Source organism: Kogia breviceps, chromosome 2, assembly GCF_026419965.1.
Source record: "Kogia breviceps isolate mKogBre1 chromosome 2, mKogBre1 haplotype 1, whole genome shotgun sequence".
NCBI lineage: Eukaryota > Metazoa > Chordata > Mammalia > Artiodactyla > Physeteridae > Kogia > Kogia breviceps.
The window spans coordinates 95,762,733-95,788,822 of record NC_081311.1 but is presented as its reverse complement, the minus strand read 5'-3'; the positions used below and the strand labels follow the sequence as shown (position 1 = coordinate 95,788,822).

General features: G+C 37.4%; 1 protein-coding gene across 2 annotated transcripts in view; it reads right to left on the bottom strand.

The window, feature by feature from the left end:
* Positions 1–26,090, bottom strand: part of C2H2orf76 (chromosome 2 C2orf76 homolog) — an 87,400-nt gene that overhangs the window by 24,404 nt on the left and 36,906 nt on the right. For both annotated transcript variants that reach the window (XM_059051909.2, XM_067025869.1), the window contains one exon: positions 2,137–2,187. In XM_059051909.2, the coding sequence (XP_058907892.1) occupies positions 2,137–2,187 (51 nt within the window). The remainder of the gene's footprint in view (positions 1–2,136; positions 2,188–26,090) is intronic.

The following is a 26,090-nucleotide window of genomic DNA, read 5'->3' as shown; positions in this document are numbered from 1 at the left end:
ATTCACCCCTATGTTCACAGAAGCACTATTCACAGTAGCCAAGACATGGAAACATCCTAAATGTCTGACAGAGGAATGGATAAAGAAGATGTGGTACATGTATACAGTGGGATACTGCTCAGCCATAAAAAAGAGTGAAACAATGCCATTTGCAGCAACATGGATGCAACTAGAGATTATCACACTAAGTCAGTCAGAAAGAGAAAGACAAATACCATATGATATCACTTATGTGTGGAATCTAAAATATGACACAAATGAACCCTATCTACAAAGCAGAAACAGACTCACAGACATAGAGAACAGACTTGTGGTTGCCAAGGGGGAGGAGTGTGGGGGAGGGATGGACTGAGAGTTTTGGAGTTAGTAGATGCAAACTATTACGTATAGAATGGATGGGCAACAAGGTCCTACTATATAGCACAGGGAACTATATTCAATGTACTGGGATAAACCATAATGGAAGAGAATATAAAAAAGAATGTATATATATGTATAACTGAGTCACTCTGCTGCACAGCAGAAATTAACATAACATTGTAAATCAACTATACTTCAAAAAATAAACATATAAAACTAAAACAAAATTTTTTTAAGCTATTTCAGGCAAATGAAAAGGACAAGAAAGCAGGGGTGGAAATACTTATATAAGACAAAATAGACTTTATAACAAAGGCCATAAAGAAAGAAAGGACACTATATAATGATAAAAGGCTCAATACAAGAAGAGGATTACACTCATTAACATATATGCACCCGGGACTTCCCTGGTGGTGCAGTGGTTAAGAATCCACCTTCCAATGCAAGGGACACAGGTTTGATCCCTGGTCGGGGAACTAAGATACCACATGCTGCGGGTCAACTAAGCCCATGTGCTCTACAGCCTGCGCCCCAACTACTGAGCCCACGCGCCACAAGAGAGAAGCCCGCGCACTGCAACAAAGAGCCGATGCAGCCAAATAAATAAATAAATTTATTTATTTATAAAAACATATAGCACCCAATATAGAAGCACATAAAAACACAAAACAAATACTAACATACATAAAGGGAGAAATTGACAGGAATATATTATTTACCACCGTGATGATTAACAGTCAGATATTTTGATGATTTCATGATCTAAAACTGATCTTTTAAAATAACTTACATGGAACACAAGTTTGAATACACACCCACACCATGCAAAAAGGGAAACTATATGTAGCTATGCTAACTTTAAGTGGCATTTGCAGGCTGATTCAAGTTTAAGGTTATATTTCAAGGCATGATACTTTGAAAGCCATGAAAAGACGAAACTGGAGAAGTTTCATATTTAGTTAATCATGCTTTTTATTCCTTTCTCTTATTCAATATTTAGTATGTAAATTCTTTAAGTCCAATAAATCAAAGTACTTTCCACTCAGTGCCTTTAACTTCTGCTTGACTACCCCTTGTGACCTCACAATTAGTCTCTGGATATTAAAATGCAAACACACGGTGAAGATTGTGATTTCAAAGTATTTTAGGTCATAAGTTGCTCTACCAAATGGCAGCAGAATTAAAAACCACTCCAAAAATGATCTAGGGTAATAAAAAATTTATGCTTTAAAAATGTCTGCACCATTTAACAGAAATATTTATTAGGTGCATTGTAATTCTCAAGTGAAGTCTCAAATTCAAAGTTTGGTGAGTGTCACTACCCTGAAGGTTAATAACTGTACCATCTTTATAATAAATAATGAAACCCAGCCTCTTGCCTTATTACTACATTTTAAAAACAATAATTGCAACATATAAAATTACTATGTAACATGCTTAAGTTACTGGCATCTAAAATGTTAAATCTCTTCTTATAATTCCTAGTCTTTAATCATTTCTTCTTTTCTGATTACCTGACAAAGAAATTCATTTTAAACAGCTTGCCAAACATGCTATTCCTCACAAATAGGAGAAATATACAATTCATACACCTCCCTACACAATTACAATTTAATGATATACTAGAATTCCTATATTTCTAAATAACTTCCATAGTGGTTTTTATATACAGAGAGTAAATTCATTTTTGAAAACCAAATTTAAATTCACATCAATATAAAACTAATGTGAAATTATATTAATATATATCTTAAAAGACTAAGAAAAATTGGTTACCATATTTATAATTTCTGAATGGTGGTGGCAGGCTGGTCCTCAAAGGAATATCTGTAAGAGAAAGATTACTTTTATTATAAAATATTCAAATAGACACAGTATTAAGTGAATTAGCACTTTATTATACAATAGCATCTTATACATTTGAAATATACAGTATGTATGTGGGAGACAATATTATATAGTTGATGTTCATTTAGCACATGAATCTGAGAACCCATTGGGGGGGTTAAGTTAGTAGTGGAAACCAAGAATCTAGAACGATCTTAATATTCTTACCAAATTTCAGATAACCTACCATGTAACAACTCTAACTCAGCAAAGAAAACAGAACAAAAACAGAGTAAAAGAAATTTTTAAACACTGTCCCAAATATTAGAATTAGTTTTAAATAATAATTAAACTACAACCCCTACAGAGGGCAATTAAGTAACATATATCAAAATTACATATGCAGGGCTTCCCTGGTGGCGCAGTGGTTGAGAATCCGCCTGCCGATGCAGGAGACACGGGTTCGTGCCCTGGTCCGGGAAGATCCCACATGCCGCGGAGCAACTAAGCCCGTGAGCCATGGCCGCTGGGCCTGCGCGTCCGGAGCCTGTGCTCCGCAATGGGAGAGGCCACAACAGTGAGAGGCCCGCATACCGCAAAAAAAAAAAAAAAAAAAAAAAAAAAAAAAAAAAATTACATATGCATATACCTTTTGACCTAGCAATTCCACTTGGAGAATTTACCATAGAGATATACTTTGCACACTCTTGTGTGTGTGTATGAAACAACCATACATACAAAGGTACTAACTGTAGCACTGTTCACAATAGCAAATGCCTGGAAAAATCCAAATATCCTTCAATGGGGGTACTTGCTAAATAAACGATAATATGCCCAAACAGTTAAACATATTTTTCAACTGTAAAAAACAAAAAAGGATGAGGAAGAAGCTCTCTACTAATAGGATAAGATCTTCAAGATATGTCAAGAGTAAAGGAGGCATAAGGCAGAGCCTTATTTTTAGTAAGCCACCTTTTTAAGTAAAAGGGGGGAAAAATAAGAATATATGTTTGCATTTGCTTATATTTTCATGGGAGAGAGCATGATGCACTGGTCAGACAGAGAACAGAAGTGGCAAGGAGACGTCTCACTGTATTCCTTTTTACATTTTGATCTTAAAACCACAGGAATGTGTTATCAAAGAAAACTCTAAAAAATCCCACACATCTGAACTAGGAAAACTGTTTAAGTACATTTACCTTTTAAAGGTCAAATACATACCAAAATGAAAATATAATTTATTCACTTATGTTATATGCATTTAAACTACCTACTACCAAGTATTCCAGGTACAGGGTAAATAAGAAGGTACCAAGACAAGTCCCCACTCTTGAGAGCACATGCTTCTTGTGAATCTTGTAAAAAGGTACTGAGGTGGCCAAAAGGTTCTTTCGGTTTCTTCTGTAAGATGGCTCTAGTAGCACTTAGTTGTCTTTAACTTCATTCGAAACAATTTTGTTAGACTGTATTGTGACAGCTGTCATATCAGACTGCATTTTTAAAAAAACTTATCAAAATTGGTGAATTTTTGTGTAACCATTTTAATATTGAAGATGGAAGAAAAAAAGCAACATTTTCAGCATATTATGCTTTACTATTTCAAGAAAGGTAAAAATGCAACTGAAATGCAAAAAAAAAAAGATTTGTGCAGTGTATGGAGAAGGTGTTGTGACTGATCGAACGTGTCAAAAGTGGTTTGTGGAGTTTCGTGCTGGAGATTTCTCGCTGGATGATGCTCCATGGTCGGGTAGACCAGCTGAGGTTGACAGCGATCAAATCGAGACATTAACTGAGAACAATCAATGTTATACCACACAGGAGATAGACGACATACTCAAAATATCCAAATCAAGTGCTGAAAATCATTCACACCAGCTTGGTTTTGTTCATTGCTTTGATGTTTGGGTTCCACGTAAGTTAAGCGAAAAAAAACCTTCTTGACCGTATTTCCACGTGCGATTCTCTACTTAAACGTAATGAAAATGTTCCGTTTTTAAAACAATTTGTGACGGGTGATGAAAAGTGGATGCTGTACAATAATGTGGAAGGGAAGCGATCGTGGCGCAAGCGAGATGAACCACCACCAACCACACCAAAGGCTGGTCTTCATCCAAAAAAGGTGATGTTGCGTATATGGTAAGATTAGAAGGAAGTCCTCTATTATGAGCTTCTTCCAGAAAACCAAACGATTAATTCCAAAAAGTACTACTCCCAACTAGACCAACTGAAAGAAGCACTCGATCAAAAGCATCCAGAACTAGTCAACAGAAAATGCATAATCTTCCATCAGGATAACGCAAGACTGAATGTCTTTTCTTTAATGACCAGGCAAAAACTGTTACAGCTTGGCTGGGAAGTTCTGATTCATCCGCCGTATTCACCCAGACATTGCACCTTTGGATTTCCATTTATTTCAGTCTTTACAAAATTCACTTAATGGAAAAAATGTCAATTCCCCAGACTGTAAAAGGCACCAGGCACAGTTCTTTGCTCAAAAAGATAAAAAGTTTTGGGAAGATGGAATCATGAAGTTGCCTGAAAAATGGCAGAAGGCAGTGGAACAAAATGGTGAATACATTGTTCAATAAAGTTCTTGGTGTAACTGAAAACTGTGTCTTTTACTTTTACTTAAAAACCAAAGGCACTTTTTGGCCAACCCCGTATGTTCACAGCCAGGGCTATGGTCTCACCAGCCAACATTAGAATCACCCAGCCCACTGCACCAGTAAGTAGATCAGACTCACAGCAGGCCAGTCCCAGGCATGTTTAAACACAAAACAAAAACCCGTTGAGATGATTCTTTGACAAACAAAATCACAGGAGGCCAACCAGATGACAGGAGTAAATGAGGCCGGCCAAACAGGAGGGGGCTGTGAGGTATGAACAAGCATCCCATAAAAGGGGGCTGCAGCCCATACATTCTAATCTGTTGCCTAAAGTTTTAAATGGAAATGCTAAAGTGTGGGGGGTCAGGTGAATTCTTTTGACTGAAAATACTGTAGGCCAAAGGAAACCTGTCTGAAGTCAAATTTGCCTGCCTGACCCCCATCTGAAACATCTGTCTTAGGCTTAGCAGAGCACAGACCTTCATTTTATCTTTTGTTTCTCACTTACTTATGAATTCTGGGCCAAAGAAGTATTGACTAAACATCGGAAAGGATAATTAAATTTAATTTATTGCCATTTATATTCCCTGAACTAGACAGCGAAAACCGCTGAAGAAAGGGCTGAGGTACAGAACAGATAGCTCAATGAAACTATTTTCATTTAGATATGTCTGCAGTCAAGACACCAAATCACTGCCTTACGTTCGGTCTAGATTTCTGAGAGGAGAGACGATGACCGGGGTGAACAGGAGCCCCTTTTCTCTTTCTCTCTTTAGATCTCAGCTCAACTGTCACTCTACAAAGAGGCCTCCCCTGACAGCCCTACTAAAGCAGGGGTCTCCTCTCATATTCTTCCCTTCAAAACATTTTTTACAATTATAGTTTTGTCTGTTTACTTAGTTTGGTCTCTCTTTCCTACTAATTCATAAATTCCTGGAGATTAAGACACAGTGGTCTGTCTTCCCAAAACCTACGCCAGTGCCTGGCACATTATAGGTTAATGAATACTGGGGTTCCAGTGAGGGCAGGTACTATAGCCTATTTTCTTCAACGTGTTGCCAGTACCTAAAAGAGTGCCTGGCACATGACAGGTGCTCAAAAATATACATGAGTGAATATGTATTGTTTAATCCCTTTAATCAGCAGGTAAGAACCCTGAGGTCTCAAGAAGGCAGGTGATCAGCACAAAGCATCAAGAACCAGGACTAGAATCCAGCCCTCCCAACTCCCATCTGCTGTACTAAGAAGGGTAGGATAAAGCTGGTATCTTCTGTGGTGGCAAAAGAAAAGATTAGACATTAAACACATTATGGTGAGAAAAAGGCTTTACATATAAAACTGCTTGAAGAGGAGGAGAAAAAGAACAAACACTTCCTTATGAAAAAGGGTGTTTCCCATTTTGCACCACTACGAATAAGGCTAAGAGTATTCATGGAGAGACATTTTCATTTCACCTACAAGTGGAATTGGCTGGATTGTATGGTAGGTGTATGTTTAACTTGTTAAGAATTTGCCAAATCATCTTCCAAAGTGGTACCTTTTTAACATTCCCACTAGCAACATATAAGGAGTTCCAGTTCTTCCACATCCTAGCTGAAAACTAGTTTTTAACTTCTAAAATTTTTTGATTTTAGTCATGTTAATGGGTGTGTTATGCTCTCACTATGGTTTCAATTTGCATTTCACTAAAGGCCAGTGATTATGAGTATCACTAAATGTGCTTATCTGTCATCCATACATTTTCTTTGATGAAGTGCGTGTTCAAGTATTTTGCCCATTTTTAATTGGGTTGGATGTCTTATTACTGAGTGGTAACAGCTTGGTTTCTTTTCTAGTTATTATTATTCTAGATACAAATTCCTTGTTTATATGTTTTACAAAGTCTTTCCAAGTCTGTGGTTTGCCTCTTCATTTTCTTAAGTGTATTTTAAAAAGCAAAAGTTTTTAATTTTGATGAAGCCTGTTTTTTTTTTTTTTTTTGCTTATTGTGCTGTATTTAGAAATTTTACCAAAATCAGTCCCTAAGATCTTCTCTTACGTTTTCTTTCAGAAGTTTTATGGTTTCAGCTTTCAAATTCAGGTCTTGAACAAAAATTGTTTTTGTGTATGGTAGGAAGTAAGAGTTGAGTTCATTTATTTGCATATGGATATCTAGTTGTTCCAACATCTTTTTAGAAAGATGACCTCTTCCCCCCAAAATGCCTTGGTCAAAAACCAATTAAACATATATGTGTAGGGGCTTCCCTGGTGGCGCAGTGGTTGAGAATCCGCCTGCTGATGCAGGAGACACGGGTTCGTGCCCCGGTCCGGGAAGATCCCATGTGCCGCGGAGCGGCTGGGCCCGTGAGCCATGGCCGCTAGGCCTGCGCGTCCAGAGCCTGTGCTCCGCAACAGGAGAGGCCACAACAGTGAGAGGCCCGCATACCGCAAAAAAAAAAAAAAAAAAAAAAGAAAAAAAAAAACATATATGTGTAGGACTATTTCTGGACTATTTTTCATTGATATATATGTCATCTATATATCAATACCACATGCACTATCTTGCCTGATATAGCATTACAGTAATAGGTCATGAAACCAGATAGTGTTAAGTCTTCCAACTTTTTGTCACTTATTTATATATTTATTTATAATAGGTCTTTTTTACTTTCCTTATAATTTCTGAACAAGTTAGAATAACTTGCTTATAAACTTTAGGATAAGTTTGACATTACCTGAAGGGAAAAAGAAAGTCTGTTGAGATTTTCATTGGCATTGGAATCCACACATTATTTTGAGGAGTCATGGTGTCTTAACCATATCAAGTTTTCTGATCCATGAACACAGTCTATCTCTCCATTTACTTAGGTCTTTTAAAATTTCTCTCAGTGATGTTTTGGAGTTTCCAGTGTAAAGTTCTTACAGCTCTATCGAATATATACTAAGTATTTCATATTTTTTGATGCTATTACTCTTTTTCAGTTTCCAACTATATATTACTAGTAACACAATTAATTTCTTGTATATTGATTTATATCCTTCAACCTTGCTAAGCTCAACTTACTAGTTCCAGTACTATTTTTATAGACTCCATAGGATTTTCTACATGGATAATCATGTCACCAGTGAATAATGACATTTTCTTTCTTTCTAACTTGGATGCCATTTATTTCTCTTTCTTTTCTTACTGAACTGGCTAGAGCCTCCAATGCAGTATTGAATAGAAGTGATTTCTAAAAAACACCATGCCTGGTTCCTTATATTAGGAGAAAAGCCCTCAGTTTTTCACCATTAAGTATGACGTATGGTGTCAGTTTTTCATAAATATCCTTAATCATGTAGAGAAAGTTCCCTTCTATTCCTACTTTACTGAAAGTTTCTAACAGAAGTGGATGCAGCATTTTGTCTTCATCTATTGAAATAATTACATGGTTTTCCTTTCTTAATATGATGAGTTACACTGAATGATTTTTGAATGGTAAACAATTCTTGCACTCCTAAGATAAACCTCATGGGCATAATGTACTATTCCTTTTTAAATATTGTTGGATTTGACTTGCTAAAATTTTATGAAGAATTTTTACATCTTTATGCATAAAAGTTATTGGTTGGCAGCTTTTTTTTTTTTTCCTTCTAATTGCTTTCTCTGATTTTGGTATCAGGATAAGGATGGCCTCAGAGAATGAGATAATAATAATAATTCCTTTTCTTTTATTTTCTGGAAGAGTTTCTGTAGAATTGAGATTATTTCTTCCTTAAATGTACGGTAGAATTTACCAGTGAAGCAATCTGGGACTGGAGTTTTCTTTGTGAAAATGTATTTTAGTTACTGTTCATTTTAAAATACAGAATTATTCAGGTTGTTTGTTCCTGTTTAGTGAGATTTGGTAGTTTGGGTTGAGTCTTTCAAGGAATTTTTCCACGTACCTAGGATAACATATTTATGGTACAAAGTTGTTCAAAATATTCCTGTATTATTCTTTCAAACTCTGTAGAGAATCTGTAGTGATATAACAACTCTCACTCCTGATACTGATAACCTGTGTCTTCTCTCTCTCTCTTATTTTTTTCCTGATTAGTGTGGCTAGCACTTTATCAATTTTATTAATCTCAAAGATCAGCTTTGGCTGTTACTGATTTTCCCTATAGTTTTTCTATTTTCTGCTACGATCTTTTTTATTTCTTTTATTCTGCTTACTTTGGGTTTAATTTGCTTTTATTTTTCTAGTTTCTTAACATAAGGGTGGAAATCACTGATTTGAGATCTCTTCTCTTTTTTATATTAGGCATTTTTAGTACCATAAATTTCCCCTAAGTAGTTTCACCTGCTTCCCACAAATTTTGAAAAACTGTGTATACATTTTTATTCAGTTCAAAATAGTTTCCCTTTTCTCTGCTTTTATCCATAGGTTATTTAGAACTGTGTTATTCAGTTTCCAAATACTTGGGGATTTTACAGAGATATATCTGTTACTGATTTCTAACCTAATTCCATTGTGGTCAGAAAACAACACTACAGAGCATCCCTGGTGGTGCAGTGGTTGAGAGTCCGCCTGCCAATGCAGGGCACACGGGTTCATGCCCAGGTCCGGGAAGATCTCACATGCCGTGGAGTGGTTAGGCCCGTGAGCCATGGCCACTGAGCCTGCGTGCCGAGAGCCTGTGCTCCACAACGGGAGAGGCTGCAGCGGTGAGAGGCCGGTGTACCGCAAAAAAAAAAAAAGACAACAGTACAGAGGAAGACACTGGAACTCACCAAAAAAGATACCCCACAGCCAAAGACAAAGGAGAAGCCACAGTGAGACAGTACGAAGGGCGCAATCACAATAAAATCAAATCCCATAACTGCTGGGTGGGTGACTGACAAACTGGAAAACACTTATGCCAGAGAAGTCCACCCACTGGAGTGAAGGTTCTGAGCCCCACCTCAGGCTTCCCAACCTGGGGGTCCGGCAACAGGAGGAGGAATTCCTAGAGAATCAGACTTTGAAGCCTAGGGGGAATTGATTGCAGGACTTCGACAGGACTGGGGAAAACAGAGACTCCACTCTTGGAGGGCACACACAAAGTAGTGTGTGCATCGGGACCCAGCGGAAAGAGCAGTGACCCCGTGGGAGACTGAGCCAGTCCTACCTGGTAGTGTTGGAGGGTCCCCTGCAGAGGCGGGGGATGGCTCTGTCTCACCGTAAGGACAAGGACGGTGGCAACAGAAGTTCTCAGATGTACTCCTTGGCGTGGGCCCTACCAGAGTCCGCCATTAGCCCCACAAAAGAGCCCGAGTAGGCTCCAGAATCGAGTTGCCTCAGAGCAAACAACAAACAGGGAGGGGACCCAGCCCCACCCATCAGCAGACAAGCAGATTAAAGTTTTACTGAGCTCTGCCCACCAGGGCAACAGTCAGCTCTACCCACCACCAGTCCCTCCCATCAGGAAACGTGCACAAGCCTCTAACATAGCCTCATCCACCAGAGGGCAGACAGCTGAAGCAAGAAGAACTACAATCCTGCAGCCTGTGGAACAAAACCACATTCACAGAAAGATAGACAAGATGAAAAGGCAGAGGGCTATGTACCAGATGAAGGAACAAGATAAAACCCCAGAAAAACAATTAAATGAACTGGAGATAGGCAACCTTCCAGAAAAAAAATTCAGAATAATGATAGTGAAGACGATACAGGACCTCGGAAAAAGAATGGAGGCAAAGATCGAGAAGATGCAAGAAATGTTTAACAACATCTACAAGAATTAAAGAACAGAGATGAACAATACAATAACTGAAATGAAAAATACACTAGAAGGAATCAATAGCAGAATAACTGAGGCGCACAAAAACGGATAAGTGACCTCAAAGACAGAATGGTGGAACTCACGGCTGTGGAACAGAATAAAGAAAAAAAAATGAAAAGAAATTAAGACAGCCTAAGAGACCTCTGGGACAACATTAAACGCAACAACATTCGCATTATAGGGGTCCCGGAAGGAGAAGAGAGAGAGAAAGGACCAGAGAAAATATTTCAAAAGATTATAGTCGAAAACTTACCTAACATGGGAAAAGAAATAGCCACCCAAGTCCAGGAAGCGCAGAGAGTCCCATACAGGATAAACCCAAGGAGAAACACATCAATACACATAGTAATCAAACTGGCAAAAATTAAAGACAAAGAAAAATTATTGAAAGCAGCAAGGGAAAAAAGACAAATAACATAAAAGGGAACTCCCATAAGGTTAACAGCTGATTTCTCAGCAGAAACTCTACAAGCCAGAAGGGAGTGCCATGATATACTTAAAGTAATGAAAGGGAAGAACCTACAACCAAGATTACTCTACCCGGCAAGGATCTCATTCAGATTCGATGGAGAAATCAAAAGCTTTACAGACAAGCAAAAGCTAAGAGAATTCAGCACCACCAAACCAGCTCTACAACAAATGCTAAAGGAAATTCTCTAAGTGGGAAACACAAGGGAAGAAAAGGACCTACAAAAATAAACCCAAAACAGTTAAGAAAATGGTCATAGGAACATACATATCGATAATTACCTTAAATGTGAACAGATTAAATGCTCCAACCAACAGACACAGGCTTGCTGAATGGATACAAAAACAAGACCCATATATATGCTGTCTACAAGACACCCACTTCAGACCTAGGGACACATACAGACTGAAAGTGAGGGGATGGAAAAAGATATTCCATGCAAATGGAAATCAAAAGAAAGCTGGAGTAGCAATACTCGTATCAGATAAAATAGACTTTAAAATAAAGAATGTTACAAGAGACAAGGAAGAACACTACATAGTGGTCAAGGGATCAATCCAAGAAGAAGATATAACAATTATAAATAAATATGCACCCAACATAGGAGCACCTTAATACCTAAGGCAACTGCTAACAGCTATAAAAGAGGTAATCGACAGTAACACAATAATAGTGGGTGACTTTAACACCTCACTTACACCAATGGACAGATCATCCAAACAGAAAATTAATAAGGAAACACAAGCATTAAATGACACAATAGACCAGATAGATATAATTGATATTTATAGGACATTCCACCCAAAAACAGCAGATTACACTTTTTTCTCAAGTGTGCACGAAAATGCTCCAGGATAGATCACATCTTGGGTCACAAATTAACCCTCAGTAAATTTAAGAAAATTGAAATCATATCAAGCATCTCTTCTGACCACAATGCTATGAGATTAGAAATCAATTACAGGGAAAGAATAAAAAAACGTAAGAAACACAAACACATGGAGGCTAAACAGTATGTTACTAAATAACCAAGAGATCACTGAAGAAATCAAGCAGGAAATCAAAACATACCTAGAGACAAATGACAATGAAAACATGACAATCCAAAACCTATGGGATGCAGCAAAAGCAGTCTAAGAGGGAAGTTTATAGCTATACATGCCTAACTCAAGAAACAAGAAAAATCTCAAATAAACAATCTAACCTTACACTTAAAGGAACTAGAGAAAGAAGAACAAACAATACCCAAAGTTAGCAGAAGGAAAGAAATCATAAAGATGAGAGCAAAAATAAATGAAATAGAAACAAAGAAAACAATAGCAAAGATCAATAAAACTAAAGGCTGGTTCTTTGAGAAGATAAACAAAATTGATAAACCATTAGCCAGACTCATGAAGAAAAAGAGGGAAAGGACTCAAATCAATAAAATCAGAAATGAAAAAGGAGAAGTTAAAACAGACACCACAGAAAAACAAAGCATCCTAAGAGACTACTACTAGCAACTTCATGCCAATAAAATGGACAACCTGGAAGAAATGCACAAATTCTTAGAAAGATATAACCTTCAAAGACCGAACCAGGACAAAACAGAAAATATGAACAGACCAATCACAAGTAATGAAATTGAAACTGTGATTAAAAATCTTCCAACAAACAAAAGCCTGGGACCATATGGCTTCACAGGGGAATTCTATCAAACATTTAGAGAAGAGCTAACACCCATCCTTCTCAAACTCTTCCAAAAAATTGCAGAGGAAGGAACACTCCCAAACTTATTCTATGAGGCCACCATCACCCTGATACCAAAACCAGACAAAGATACTACAAAAGAAGAAAATTACAGACAAGTATCACTGATGAATATAGATGCAAAAATCCTCAACAAAATACTAGCAAACACAATCCAACAACACATTAAAAGGGTCATACACCATGATCAAGTGGGATTTATCCCAGGGATGCAAGGATTCTTCAATATATGCAAATCAATCAATGTGATACACCATATTAACAAATTGAGGAAGAAAAACAGTATGATCATCTCAATAGATGCAGAAAAAGCTTTTGACAAAATTCAACACCCATTTATGATAAAAACTCTCCAGAAAGTGGGGATAGAGGGAACCTACCTCAACATAATAAAGGCCATATACAACAAACCCACGGCAAACATCATTCTCAATGGTGAACAATTGAAAGCATTTCCTCTAAGATCAGGAACGAGACAAGGATGTCCACTGTCACCACTATTATTCAACATAGCTTTGGAAGTCCTAGCCACGGCAATCAGAGAAGAAAAAGAAATAAAAGGAATACAAATTGGAAAAGAAGAAGTAAAACTGTCACTGTGTGCAGATGACATGATACTATACACAGAGAATTATAAAGATGCCACCAGAAAACTACTAGAGCTAATCAATGAATTTGGTATAAAGTTGCAGGATACAACATTAATGCACAGAAATCTCTTGCATTCCTATACACTAATGATGAAAAATCTGAAACACAAATTAAGGAAACACTCCCTTGACCACTGCCACAAAAAGAACAAAATACCTAGGAATAAACCTACCTAGGGAGACAAAAGACCTGTATGCAGAAAACTATAAGACACTGATGAAAGAAATTACAGATGATACCAACAGATGGAGAGATATACCATGTTCTTGGATTGGAAGAATCAATATTGTGAAAATGACTATACTACCCAAAGCAATCTACAGATTCAATGCTATCCCTATCAAATTACCAATGGCATTTTTTACAGAACTAGAACAAAAAAATCTTAAAATTTGTATGGAGACACAAAAGAAGCCGAATAGCCAAAGCAGTCTTGAGGGAAAAAAAAGGAGCTGGAGGAATCAGACTCCCTGACTTCAGAGTATACTACACAGCAATCAAGACAGTATGGTACTCGCACAAAAACAGAAATATAGATCAATGGAACAAGATAGAAAGCCCAGAGATAAGCCCACATACCTATGGTCAATTAATCTATGACAAAGGAGGCAAGCACATACAATGGAGAAAGACAGTCTCTTCAATAAGTGGTGCTGGGAAAACTGGACAGCTACATGTAAAAGAATGAAATTAGAACACTCCCTAACACCATACTCAAAAATAAACTCAAAACGGATTAGAGACCTACATGTAAGACCGGACACTATAAAACTCTTAAGAGGAAAACATAGGAAGAACACTCTTGACAGAAATCACAGCAAGGTCTCTTTTGATCCATCTCCTGGAGTAATGGAAATAAAAACAAAAATAAACAAATGGGACCTAATGAAACTTAAAAGCTTTTGCACAGAAAAGGAAACCATAAACAAGGCGGAAAGACAACCTTCAGAATGGGAGAAAATATTTGCAAACGAAGCAACTGACAAAGGATTAATATCCAAAATTTATAAGCAACTCATGCAGCTCAATATTAAAAAAAACAAACACCCCAATCCAAAAATGGGCAGAAGACCTAAATAGACATTTCTCCAAAGAAGACATACAGATGGCCAAGAAGCACATGAAAAGCTGCTCAACATCACTAATTATTAGAGAAATGCAAATCAAAACTACAATGAGGTATCACCTCACACCAGTGAGAATGGGCATCATCAGAAAATCTACAAACAACAAATGCTGGAGAGGGTGTGGAGAAAAGGGAACCCTCTTGCACTGTTGGTGGGAATGTAAATTGATACAGCCACTATGGAGAACAGTATGGAGGTTCCTTAAAAGACGAAAAATAGAATTACCATATGACCTAGCAATTCCACTACTGGGTGTATACCCAGGGAAAACCATAATTCAAAAAGACACATGCACCCCAATATTCATTGCACTATTTACAATAGCCAGGTCCTGGAAGCAACCTAAATGCCCATCGACAGACGAATCGATAAAGAAGATGTGGTACATATATAAAATGGAATATTACTCAGTCATAAAAAGGAACAAAACTGAGTCATTTGTTGAGACGTAGATGGATCTAGAGACTGTCATACAGAGTTAAGTAAGTCAGAAAGAGAAAAACAAATATCGTATATTAACTCATATATGTGGAACCTAATAAATGGTACAGATGAACCGGTTTGCAGGGCAGAAATTGAGACAGAGTTGTAAGAGGACAAACATATGGACACTAAGGGGGGAAAGTGGTGGGGTTGGGGTGGTTAAAAGAAAATTCTTTTTTACACTTCAAAAAGTTAAACATAGGGCTTCCCTGGTGGCGCAGTGGTTGAGAGTCCACCTGCCGATGCAGGGGACATGGGTTTGTGCCCCGGTCCAGTAAGATCCCACATGATGCAGAGCGGCTGGGCCTGTGAGCCATGGCCACTGAGCCTGAGTGTCCAGAGCCTGTGCTCCACAACGGGAGAGGCCGAAACAGTGAGAAGCCCACGTACAGAGAAAAAAAAAAAAAAAAAAAAAAGTTAAACATAGTTCAGAATAGGAAAATCTAGAGACAGAGAGTAAATTAGTGGTTGCCAGAGGCTAGGGGAAGGGGAGAATGTGGAATGACTGCTAGTGGGTACGGGGTTTCTTTTTGGCACGATGAAAATGTTCTGGAATTAGACATTAGTAATGATTGCACAACTTTGTGAATGTACTATAAACCACTAAATTGTACACTTTAAACATGTGAATTTTATCATATGTGAATTATATATCAATAAACCCATTATTTTAAAAAAAGTTACATCAGAAGCATGCATATTAAAACATAAACCCAGAAAAAAAGAAAACAACAATGCATGACTCAAATCCTTTCAAATTTATCAAGATTTGTTTTTATGGCTCAGAATATGATCTCTCGGTAAATGTTCTCTGAGCACTTGAAAGGAATGTATATTCTGCTATTGTTGGGTAGAGTGTTTTTAAAATATCAATTTGGTCAATTTAGATTGATAGTATTCAAGTTTTCTATATCCTTACTAATTTTCTACTTGTTCCATCAATTACTGAGAGAGGGGTACTGAAATCTCTCACAATAATTGCAGCTTCACCTAATTTTCCTAGTAGAACTAGTAGTTCTACTAGTTTTGACTTCATGTATTTTGAGGCTCTGTTGTTAGGTGCATAAACATTTAGGATCATTATGTTCTCTTGACTAACTGATGCCTTATAATAAATTGAGAGCCTTTATCCCTGTAATATTCTTTATTCTGAAATTAACAGTCACTCCAGCTTTATTTAGATTAGTATTAGCATAGTATAACTTTTACCTTTAACTGATCTTTATCTTTATATACAAGAAAATACATTTTTTGCAAGCAACTTGAATTGAGACTTCCTGTTATATGTTTGCATTTTAGTTCACTTACAATTAAAGTGATTATTGATATAGCTGGGTTTAAACCTACCATTTTGCTATTTGTTTTTTATTTGTCCATCTATTCTTTATTTCCTCTTCCACTTTCCTTTATTTTTTAAATATAAAGTATTTTAATGTATTTGACTATAGACACATAAAACTATTTAAATGATGAGAAATTTAACCATATGAACAGTGTTCAAAACTTCTGCACCTTCTGAAAGACAAGGCATCCATGGTCTCTTGGGTGGGGGTAAGCAGGAGGATCAGACACCAGATCTTAGAAGCTCTGTCCTAGAACTGACATCTATTACTTTCTCCTTCAGCATATTGGTCAGGAGCTCTATCTAAATGAGCACATGGACAGCTGGTGAGCAATCATTACAAAATGTGAAGTTATAGGTACCAAGTAGAAAGACAAAAGAAGTTGTTAGTTTAGCAGGCAAAACTGAGTCTGGAGCACAGGAGAGAGACCAAGGAGAAATCAGTTAAGAGGGCAGAGAAAGACAGTGTGACTGGAAGAGGGAGAGAATGTCCTTTGCCTAAGTCCAAAACCCAACTACCTCCCGAAATTTCATTTGGGAGACATGGCTTAACAGTAGCAATCAGGATAAAAAAACAAAACCTAAGGATTTAAGAGAAAATAGACACAATATGAAACAACCAAGAATAACTAAGTTGTACGAACAGAATTGCGTTTTTAAGAAAAGGCAGATGATAAGACACTTGGGTTGCGCTTCCATGTCTAGGCTTTTGTAAATAATGCTGCAATGAGCACTGAGGTGCCATGTATCTTTCTGAATTAGTGTTTTCAGCTACTTTGGATATATGCCCAGGAGTGGAACTGCTGGATCATATGGTTGTTCTAGTTTTCGTTTTTTGAGGAATCTCCATGTTTCCATGACAGATTAGAAGAGAACAGAACTATCATCTCCCTTTTCTTTTTTCTTTTTTTTTTTTTTTGAAGTATAGTTGATTTGCAATATTATATTAGTTTCAGGTGTACAACATAGTGATTCAATATTTTTACAGCTTATACTCCATTTAAAGTTATTATAAAATAATGCCTATATTTATCTGTGCTGTACAATATATGCTTGTTGCTTCTTTTACCTTTTTTAAATTGACTATTTGAAAGTTTTTTATGATTCTACTCTATCCCCCTTTTGTTGGCTAATTAGCTGTAATTCTTTAATTCGTGTGTGTGTGTGTGTGTGTGTGTGTGTGTGTGTATTTGCTTTAAGGTTTTTAGTAAATATCTTCATATATAGTAAAAGAGTCTTATATCCGCATGTTTCCATTTCTCCCTTGTTGGCCTTTGTGCTATTGCTGCCATATATTTTCCATAAACCCCACAGCACATTATTGTTTTTCTTTAAATAGTCAAATATCTTTTTTTTTTTTTTGCGGGCCTCTCACTGTTGTGGCCCCTCCCGCCGCGGAGCACAGGCTCCAGACGCGCAGGCCCAACAGCCACCGCCCACGGGCCCAGGCTCAGCGGCATGTGGGATCTTCCCGGACCGGGGCACAAACCCGTGTGCCCTGCATCAGCAGGCGGACTCTCAACCACTGCGCCACCAGGGAAGCCCTAGTCAAATATCTTTTTAAAAATATTTTTTAAATATGGAAAAAAAGCATTTTCTGTTTACCTTCATTTACAGATTTTTAGCACTACTTTTTTGTGTGCATCCAGATTTCCATCTGGTATTATTTTCCTTCAGTTGGAAGAAGATCCTTTAGCATTTCTTATAGCTCAATCTCCTGGTGATAGACTCTTTCTGCTTTTTTATGTCTGACAAGGCTTCATTTCTGAAAAATGGGAATCTCCTGGCATGCATTGATTCTGATGAGAGGGCTGTTGCTGTTTTCATCTTTATTCCTTTTATGTAATGCGTCCTTTTTACTCTGGCTGGTTTTAATGTTTTACCTTTACTACCAGATGTAAGCAATTTGATTATGCTATGCCATGGTATAGCTTTCTTCATGTTTCTTTTCCTTGGGATCTGTTGAACTACTTAGATATGTAGGCTTATAGCTTTCATCACACTTGTAAAATTTCAATCATTATTTCTTCAAATAGGTCTTCCCTCCCCTGTTCCAGCTCCTCTCCTCATGGCCTCCAATTACATGTATATTTGGTTACTGGAAGTTACCCCATACACCCCTACTGCTCTATTTATTTTTCTCTCAGTCTTTTACCTCTTTGTGCTTTATTTTAGATGGTTTTTGTTGCTATGTTTTCAAGTTTACTTATCTTTTCTTCTGCCCATCTGATCTACATGTTAACCCTAATCAGTGCACATACATCTCAGACATGGTATTTTCATCTGCAGTTCAATCTGGACAATCTGGGTCTTTTTTTTTTTTTCCCTATCTTCCATCTGTCGCATGCTCAATCTTTCCTCTACCTTCTTGAACATTTGCAATATAGTCATAATAACTGTTTTAATTGTCATTGTCCACTAATTCTACCATCCACAGTATTTCTGGTTTGGTTTCAACTGATTGATTTCTCTCCTAATTATGATTTATATTTTCTTGTTTCTTTGCATGATTGGTAAGTTCTGATTTGATGCAGGACATTGTGGGTTTTGTCTTGTTGAGTACTGGATATATTTGTATTCCTATAAACATCCTGAGCTTTGTTCTGGAACACAGTGAAATTACTTGGAAACATTCTTTTGAGTCTTCTGAGCTTTGTTAGGTAAGAGCAGAGCAGAATTTAGCCAAAGGTTAATTTTGCCCTACTATTGCAGCAATACTTTTCTAGATACTCCAACCAATAACCTATTAATTACACCATCCTGACTGGTGTAACTACAAACTGTTCCCAGCCATGCATGAGCTCTGAGTATTTTGCCTTCTGCTACCGTCAGGCGGTTCTCTACCTGGCTTCCTTACACGTACACATGCTGATCATTCAACTGAAGATTCAGGCTCTGCAAATCTTTAGAGCTCTCTCTTTGTACAGCTCGTTCCATTCCAGTACTCTGCCCTGTGAACTCTCCAGACTCCCCTCCAGGATGCCAGCTGTGACTCATAAACTCATAGAATTCTCCAGCCTCTGCCTGGATTCCCCCACCCTGCTCTGCGGCCTACATGCTCTCTCCCGCAGTAAGATGGCACAATCATAGGGGCCACCTTGTTTGTTTCTGCTATCCCATCTTGTGCTATATGATATCCAATATCTGAACATCATTGTTTCATGTACTTTGCAGCTTTTCAGTTGTTTCAATTAAAAGAATAAGTTCAGTCCCTGTTACTCCACCTTGGCTGAAAGCAAAAGCCTGTAACATATCTATTAAATTCTGAAAATTATTTCCTACTTTGTACTAAGTTTTTCTTTCACTTTATGTTTTCCCACCTTTGAACTTATTAACTTTGGAATCTAATGAACTTCTACAGAAGAGTTCAGGATTGCACAATTCTACAAAAATCCACTTAGTATTTCATTATTGGAAAGTTCAGTAGAAGGTAACCAGTAATTTTACTCATTCATTCAGGTCCCCATAAAAGGCATCCACAGAAAAATTAATTATGAGAAAAATAAGGCAACATAATAAATATACTGCTGGCAATTAGGATGCCACAAAGAAGTCTGAGATGTTAAAACACGTTTCAAAATAAAAATCAACAAAGTCTGGAAAATCAGTAAAGTGCCAATGGACAACAAAATAATTCTTTACCTCATAGTAAAGGCTCTAAAACTAGAAGCGGTATAATTTGTAATTTTTTATTAGATGCTGGATCTACATTTAAAGATTTTTAGGAAAGCACAAACACCTAAGGGAAAAAAAGAAACTGACTAATTCAATGACTAACCTGTACAGGCAAGAATACCAAAGACCTAACACCCATCAGAACACTGTGCCAGCGTTCTCTCCTTGTGGAGGGTTCTATCAGCTCTAATAGTAAGACTTCAAAGTTAAGCTATATCAAGATGCTTTTTACTTTAATCATGAAATAATCTAAACATTTAAAAGTATGGAGAGGGCTTCCCTGGTGGCTCAGTGGTTGAGACATCAACCAAATTTAACAAATGTTAACATATTATCATAACTGCTTCAGATCTTTACTATTTTTTTGTTAAATAAAACATTATGGATACAGTTGAAACCTTTTCTATGTCTTTCTGTAGTCCCATTAACGTCCCTTCCCAGAGGTAAGCACTAACTATCCTTAAGTTAGCATACCTTCTTCGTCGTTATATTTTCATTTCATTCTTTTGTCATAGCCACAAAAGATAGTGTACTATTTTGTGTTTCAAATTTATAGAATTAAGTATTTAAACTAAAGAATGTACAGTACATTTTCTACTACAAACAAGAGACCATCACCTCAACACTGTATTGAAGGAATGGCCCCTTTGTGATAAGATGATAATGTGCTACGAATTTGCTACTACAAAATTATCCTGTTCCTTTCTAAATAGGAGGGGCACCAAGGGAGTGCTTCTTTACAGAAGAATGCCAGATAGTATAGATAGAATGCAGAAGTAGTTACAGAGTTAGAAAAAAATCCCAATTTCTGCAACCACCCGTGATTCAGGTAAGGATCATCAACAGACACTAAAACTATTGGAAACAACACATGCATATCATCTCAATGTTTATCGCTCCACACACTACTTATTAGTTAGAAAGATACCTTTACAACAGAGAAATCTGGTAGACAGAACCTTAACCAAATGACCTAAATACGTATCACCAGAGCTTCCAGGTCGGTGAACACACGGAGATACCAGGGAGAATGGAGCACTCTGAGAGGGCATGGAAGCTCTGCATCCTTTCCCCATGCTTTGTCCTATGCATATTTTCCACCTGGCCGTTCCTGAGTTTTATCCTTTTATAATAAACTGGTGATCCAGTTTGTTAAATAAATAAATCCCACCAATAATGGGACAAAGCAATACCAAGTGCTTCCTGATGTGATGCAACTAGGAGGAATCACCAACATCAGGGATCAGCAAACTATTTCTGTACAGACAAGTAAATATTTTAGTTTTTTGTGAGCCATACAGTCTGTCACAACTGTGTAAGTGCCACTGAAACACAAAAGCAGTACATATAATATGTAGACAAATGGGTGTGGCTGTGTTTCAGCAAACTTTGTTTATAAAAACAGGTGGCAGGGCTTCCCTGGTGGCACAGCAGTTGAGAATCTGCCTGCCAATGCAGGGGACACGGGTTCGAGCCCTGGTCTGGGAAGATCCCATATGCCACGGAGCAACTAGGCCCGTGAGCCACAACTCCTGAGCCTGCGCATCTGGAGCTTGTGCTCCGCAACAAGAGAGGCTGCAACAGTGAGAGGCCTGCGCACCGTGATGAAGAGTGGCCTCCGCTCGCCGCAACTAGAGAAAGCCCTTGCACAGCAACGAAGACCCAACACAGCCAAAAATAAATAAATAAATAATTAAAAAAAAAAAAAACAGGTGGCAGGTCAGACTGACCCCACAGGTTGTGGTTTGTAGATCTGCAAGCTACATGGTAATCCTGCCAAAAATGTTTAACCTGAATCTAATCATAAGAAAACAATCAGACAAATCCATGTTGTGGGGCATTCTATAAAACACAGACCTGGATTTTCCTTTAAAAAAATCAGTGCGACGACAGATAAATGAAGGTGGGGGCTGCTCCAGATGAAGGGGATTAAGAAGATGTGACTCGCCATGAAAAGATTCCAAAGAGCCTTAAATGCATGTTCCTAAGAGAAAGAAGCCAGTCTGAAAAGGCTACATACTGTATGATTTCAAGTACATGATATCCTGGAAAAAGTGAAACTAGAGACAGTAAAAAGATCAGTGGATTCCAGGGGCTTGAAGAGAGGATGAATGGGTGAAGGCTGGGGGATTTTTAGGGCAGTTAAACTATTCTGTATGATAATTCATTTGTCAAAACCCATAGAACTTAACAGCACAAAGAGTGAACCTTAATGTATGCAAAACAAAAAAACATTTAGGAGGACAGGGGATCCCAGGAAAGAATGCAGAGGGTGACAAGAGAATACAGCTGTATTGCAAATAGATGAAATAATCATACTGAAGAGGGTGAAAAAATGGTGCTGACCTAAATAACTTCGGCAATGAATAGATTTTTGTAAGACTAAGGCAAAAGGAACTGCACCAAAGCACTGTACTCTAGTTAACATCACGCTGTTTCCAACAGAGTACCAATTAACAACTCTGATACCGCTATACCTGTATACTGGAATTAAACAAGTAAAGGGATGGCAGATGTGGGGAGCCAGGTTCCTCACTGTTGGATTGGGGACGTACAGATAAGCAAGGGGAGAAGGCCGGAATGAGCCACATGATAATGGATTAGAGCTGGAAACATCAGTAAGAATTCATGTTTAACATACAGATTCAGATGGTAAACATGAAAATATTTACACATATGTATAAGTATACAGGTTCATATATTTCTTTGCTCTGTCAGTTAAGAGAGCCTAGAAGAAATGAAACCCCAGTAGTAAAGAGCATACCTAGCACTCAGATCTTGGCTTCTAATACCATTCTCCAATAAATCAACCAGGGCTCCTAGAGAAATGGCTGATTCTAGGACTGGCTCAGGATATACAAAATTAGCCTGGAACATCTTAAAGTACCAGAACTACACACAGATGGCATATGTCAAAGGGGCACAGAAGTCAGCTGAAAGAGTTTCCAATGACCAAATCTAGAATAATTTGAGTAACAAAATAAATAAAATCTCCCATGCAAAAGAATTCCAAATAAATTAACTCCCCACTCCTTAACTGTGTACTGTGCATAGTGACTTCCCTCCAAAGAGTACATTATGAACAGGGAGACAACAGAGCAACCTTACAGTGGGGAAACCTACATTACTTCAGCCAAGCGACCAAGGTCAACATCAACAGTCATAAATCATGTAGAAAGTAGGTGCCCTTGGTATCATGTGATAAAAGTGACACTTTATCTTTGTGATTTTCCTCTCAAAAACCCATAACCCCAGTCTAATCATGAGAAAAGCATCAGGAACATTCCAATAGAGGGGCATGTTATGATAGGCCTGACCAGTACTCCCCAAAACTGTCAAAGTCATCAAACTGGGAAAATCTGAGAAATTGTCACAGTTCACAGAACCTAGGGAGACATGACAACTAAATGTAATGTGGTATCCTGGATGGGATCCTGGAGCAGAAAATGGACCTCAGTAAAAACTAAGGAAAAAAAAAAAAACTAAGGAAACCTGAATAAACTATGGACTGTAATTAATAATGCATCAATATTGGTTCATTAATTGCAAAAAAAAAATGCAGCATACTAATGTAAGATGTTAATAATAGGGGAAACTGCGGAGGGGAGAATTAGATATAAACAAATATATAAAAATTAAAAAATTAAAGAAAATCTTTCTAATTATTCTAGTAGTCACCCGAAAGAACAGACTGCGCTACAAAGTAACATATCACCAGGAGTAACAGGGTATGAAGAATGAGTTCTGAATTGGAAGGTTGGATAAAATCTCCACAGCTTTCCTCTATTTAATAGATGAAATAATTTTGCATTCAGAATCAAGATCTAAAGTATTACAAAGTATTAAAATGCTTCCAAATCAATGAATAATTAAAATATCATATTATCTAGACAATTGGCTTATTTATTCTGAATCTAGAAAATTTGCCATCTATATAAGGTAATATATGGTACCTCTGTAATAGATTTGTTTTATTATATTTATATGCTTACATATAAATATAATCTTAAGTATTTATTATTGACATTTATACTTATTTATGTTAGTTTATATTTACTATACTTATGTACTATATTCATACAGCTTTAGATTTTAATGGCATGGTGTAGTGGTACAATGATTCTCAATGCAGAATGGATCAAATTTAACCAAAGTTTCTTGGCTAAGGGAGAAATACAGACAATTATGGGAAGAGACAAGTTTAAGCTATGGATGGCAAAAAGTAACTATGATAAGAAAAAAACTGCTAGAAGGCAAGAAGGCATCGAAAATACCCCCAAAAGGTCATTCACCACAATGAACATTTCTGTCTGTGTGCAAGATTCTCTATGCCACAATGTCAAACATCCTTCCTGCTTTAAGTGTTCAAAACAGTACAGCAAGGCCAACAGGCACATGAAAAGATGCTCAACATCACTAATTATTAGAGAAATGCAAATCAAAACTATAATGAGGTAGACCAGTCAGACCAGACCTCAGACCAGTCAGAATGGTCATCATCAAAAAGTCTACAAATAATAAATGCTGGAGAGGGTGTAGAGAAAAGGGAACCCTCCTACACTGTTGGTAGGAATGTAAATTGGTGCAGCCACTATGGAGAACAGTATGGAAGTCCCTTAAAGAACTAAAACTAGAGTTACCCTGTGATCCAGCATTCCCACTCTTGGGCATATATCTGAAAAAGATGAAAACCCTTAATTTGAAAAGATACGTGCATCCCAGTGTTCAGAGCAGCACTATTTACAATAGCGAAGACATGGAAACAACCTAAATATCCATTGACAGATGAATGGATAAAGAAGATGTGGTACATATATACAATAGAATACACATACATATATATACTCAGCCATAAAAAAGAGTGAGGGCTTCCCTGGTGGCGCAGTTGTTGAGAATCCGCCTGCCGATGCAGGAGACACGGGTTCGTGCCCTGGTCCGGGAAGATCCCACATGCCGCGGAGCAACTAAGCCCGTGAGCCGTGGCCGCTGAGCCTGTGCGTCCGGAGCCTGTGCTCCGCAACGGGAGAGGCCACAACAGTGAGAGGCCCGCATACCGCAAAAAAAAAAAAAAAAAAAAAAAAAAAAAAAAAAAGAGTGAAATAATGCAATTTGCAGCAACATGGATGGGCCTAGAGATTATCATACTAAGTGAAGTAAGTCAGATAAAGACAAATATCATATGATATCACTTATTTGTGGAATCTAAAGTAATGATACAAATGAACTTATTTACAAAACTGAAATAGCACAGACATAGAAAACAAACTTATGGTTACCAAAGGGTAAGGGGTGGGAAGGATAAATTGATAATTTGGGATTAACAGATACACACTACTATATATAAAATATGTAAACAAGGACCTACTGTATAGCACAGGGAACTATATTCAATATCTTGTAATAACTTATAATGGAAAAGAACCTGAAAAAGAATATGTATATATATAACTGAATCACTTTGCTGTACATCTGAAACACTGTAAATCAACTATATTTCAATTTTAAAAAACACTAGAGCAAGATGAACTAAATTCAAAGACTCTTTTGACACTGAGTGAATCCATTTACTTCAGGGATCCTCTTAAGCAAGCAAGGCAACAGACAAAAATAAAGAGGCAACTTAGTGTAGTGTTTAGGAGTGCATGATGTACAGCTGAACAGCCTGGGTTGGACTGTAGCTTTGCCTTGTATTAGCCATGTTATCTCAGGAAAGTTTCTTAACTTCTCTCTCTGTTCCTTAGTTTCTTCATCTGTAAAATGGAGATAATAACAGTTCCTAATTTAGGAGGATGCTGCGAGGATGTAATGAGATAACCTATTTAAAGTTCTTAGCACAATATCTGATACATAGTAATGCTTGCTATTATTATTATTAGCTCAAAAATTTCTCAGTAATAAGCTATTTGGTCTTTGTTACATACACAATTCATAAAGGGTAAATTCACCAGCTTTGCAGAGTTCCACAGTACCTCAAGTCAGATGACAAAGATAGGCAGAGAGCACACAAGTCAAAAAGGTCTGAACCCCAGGGCTTC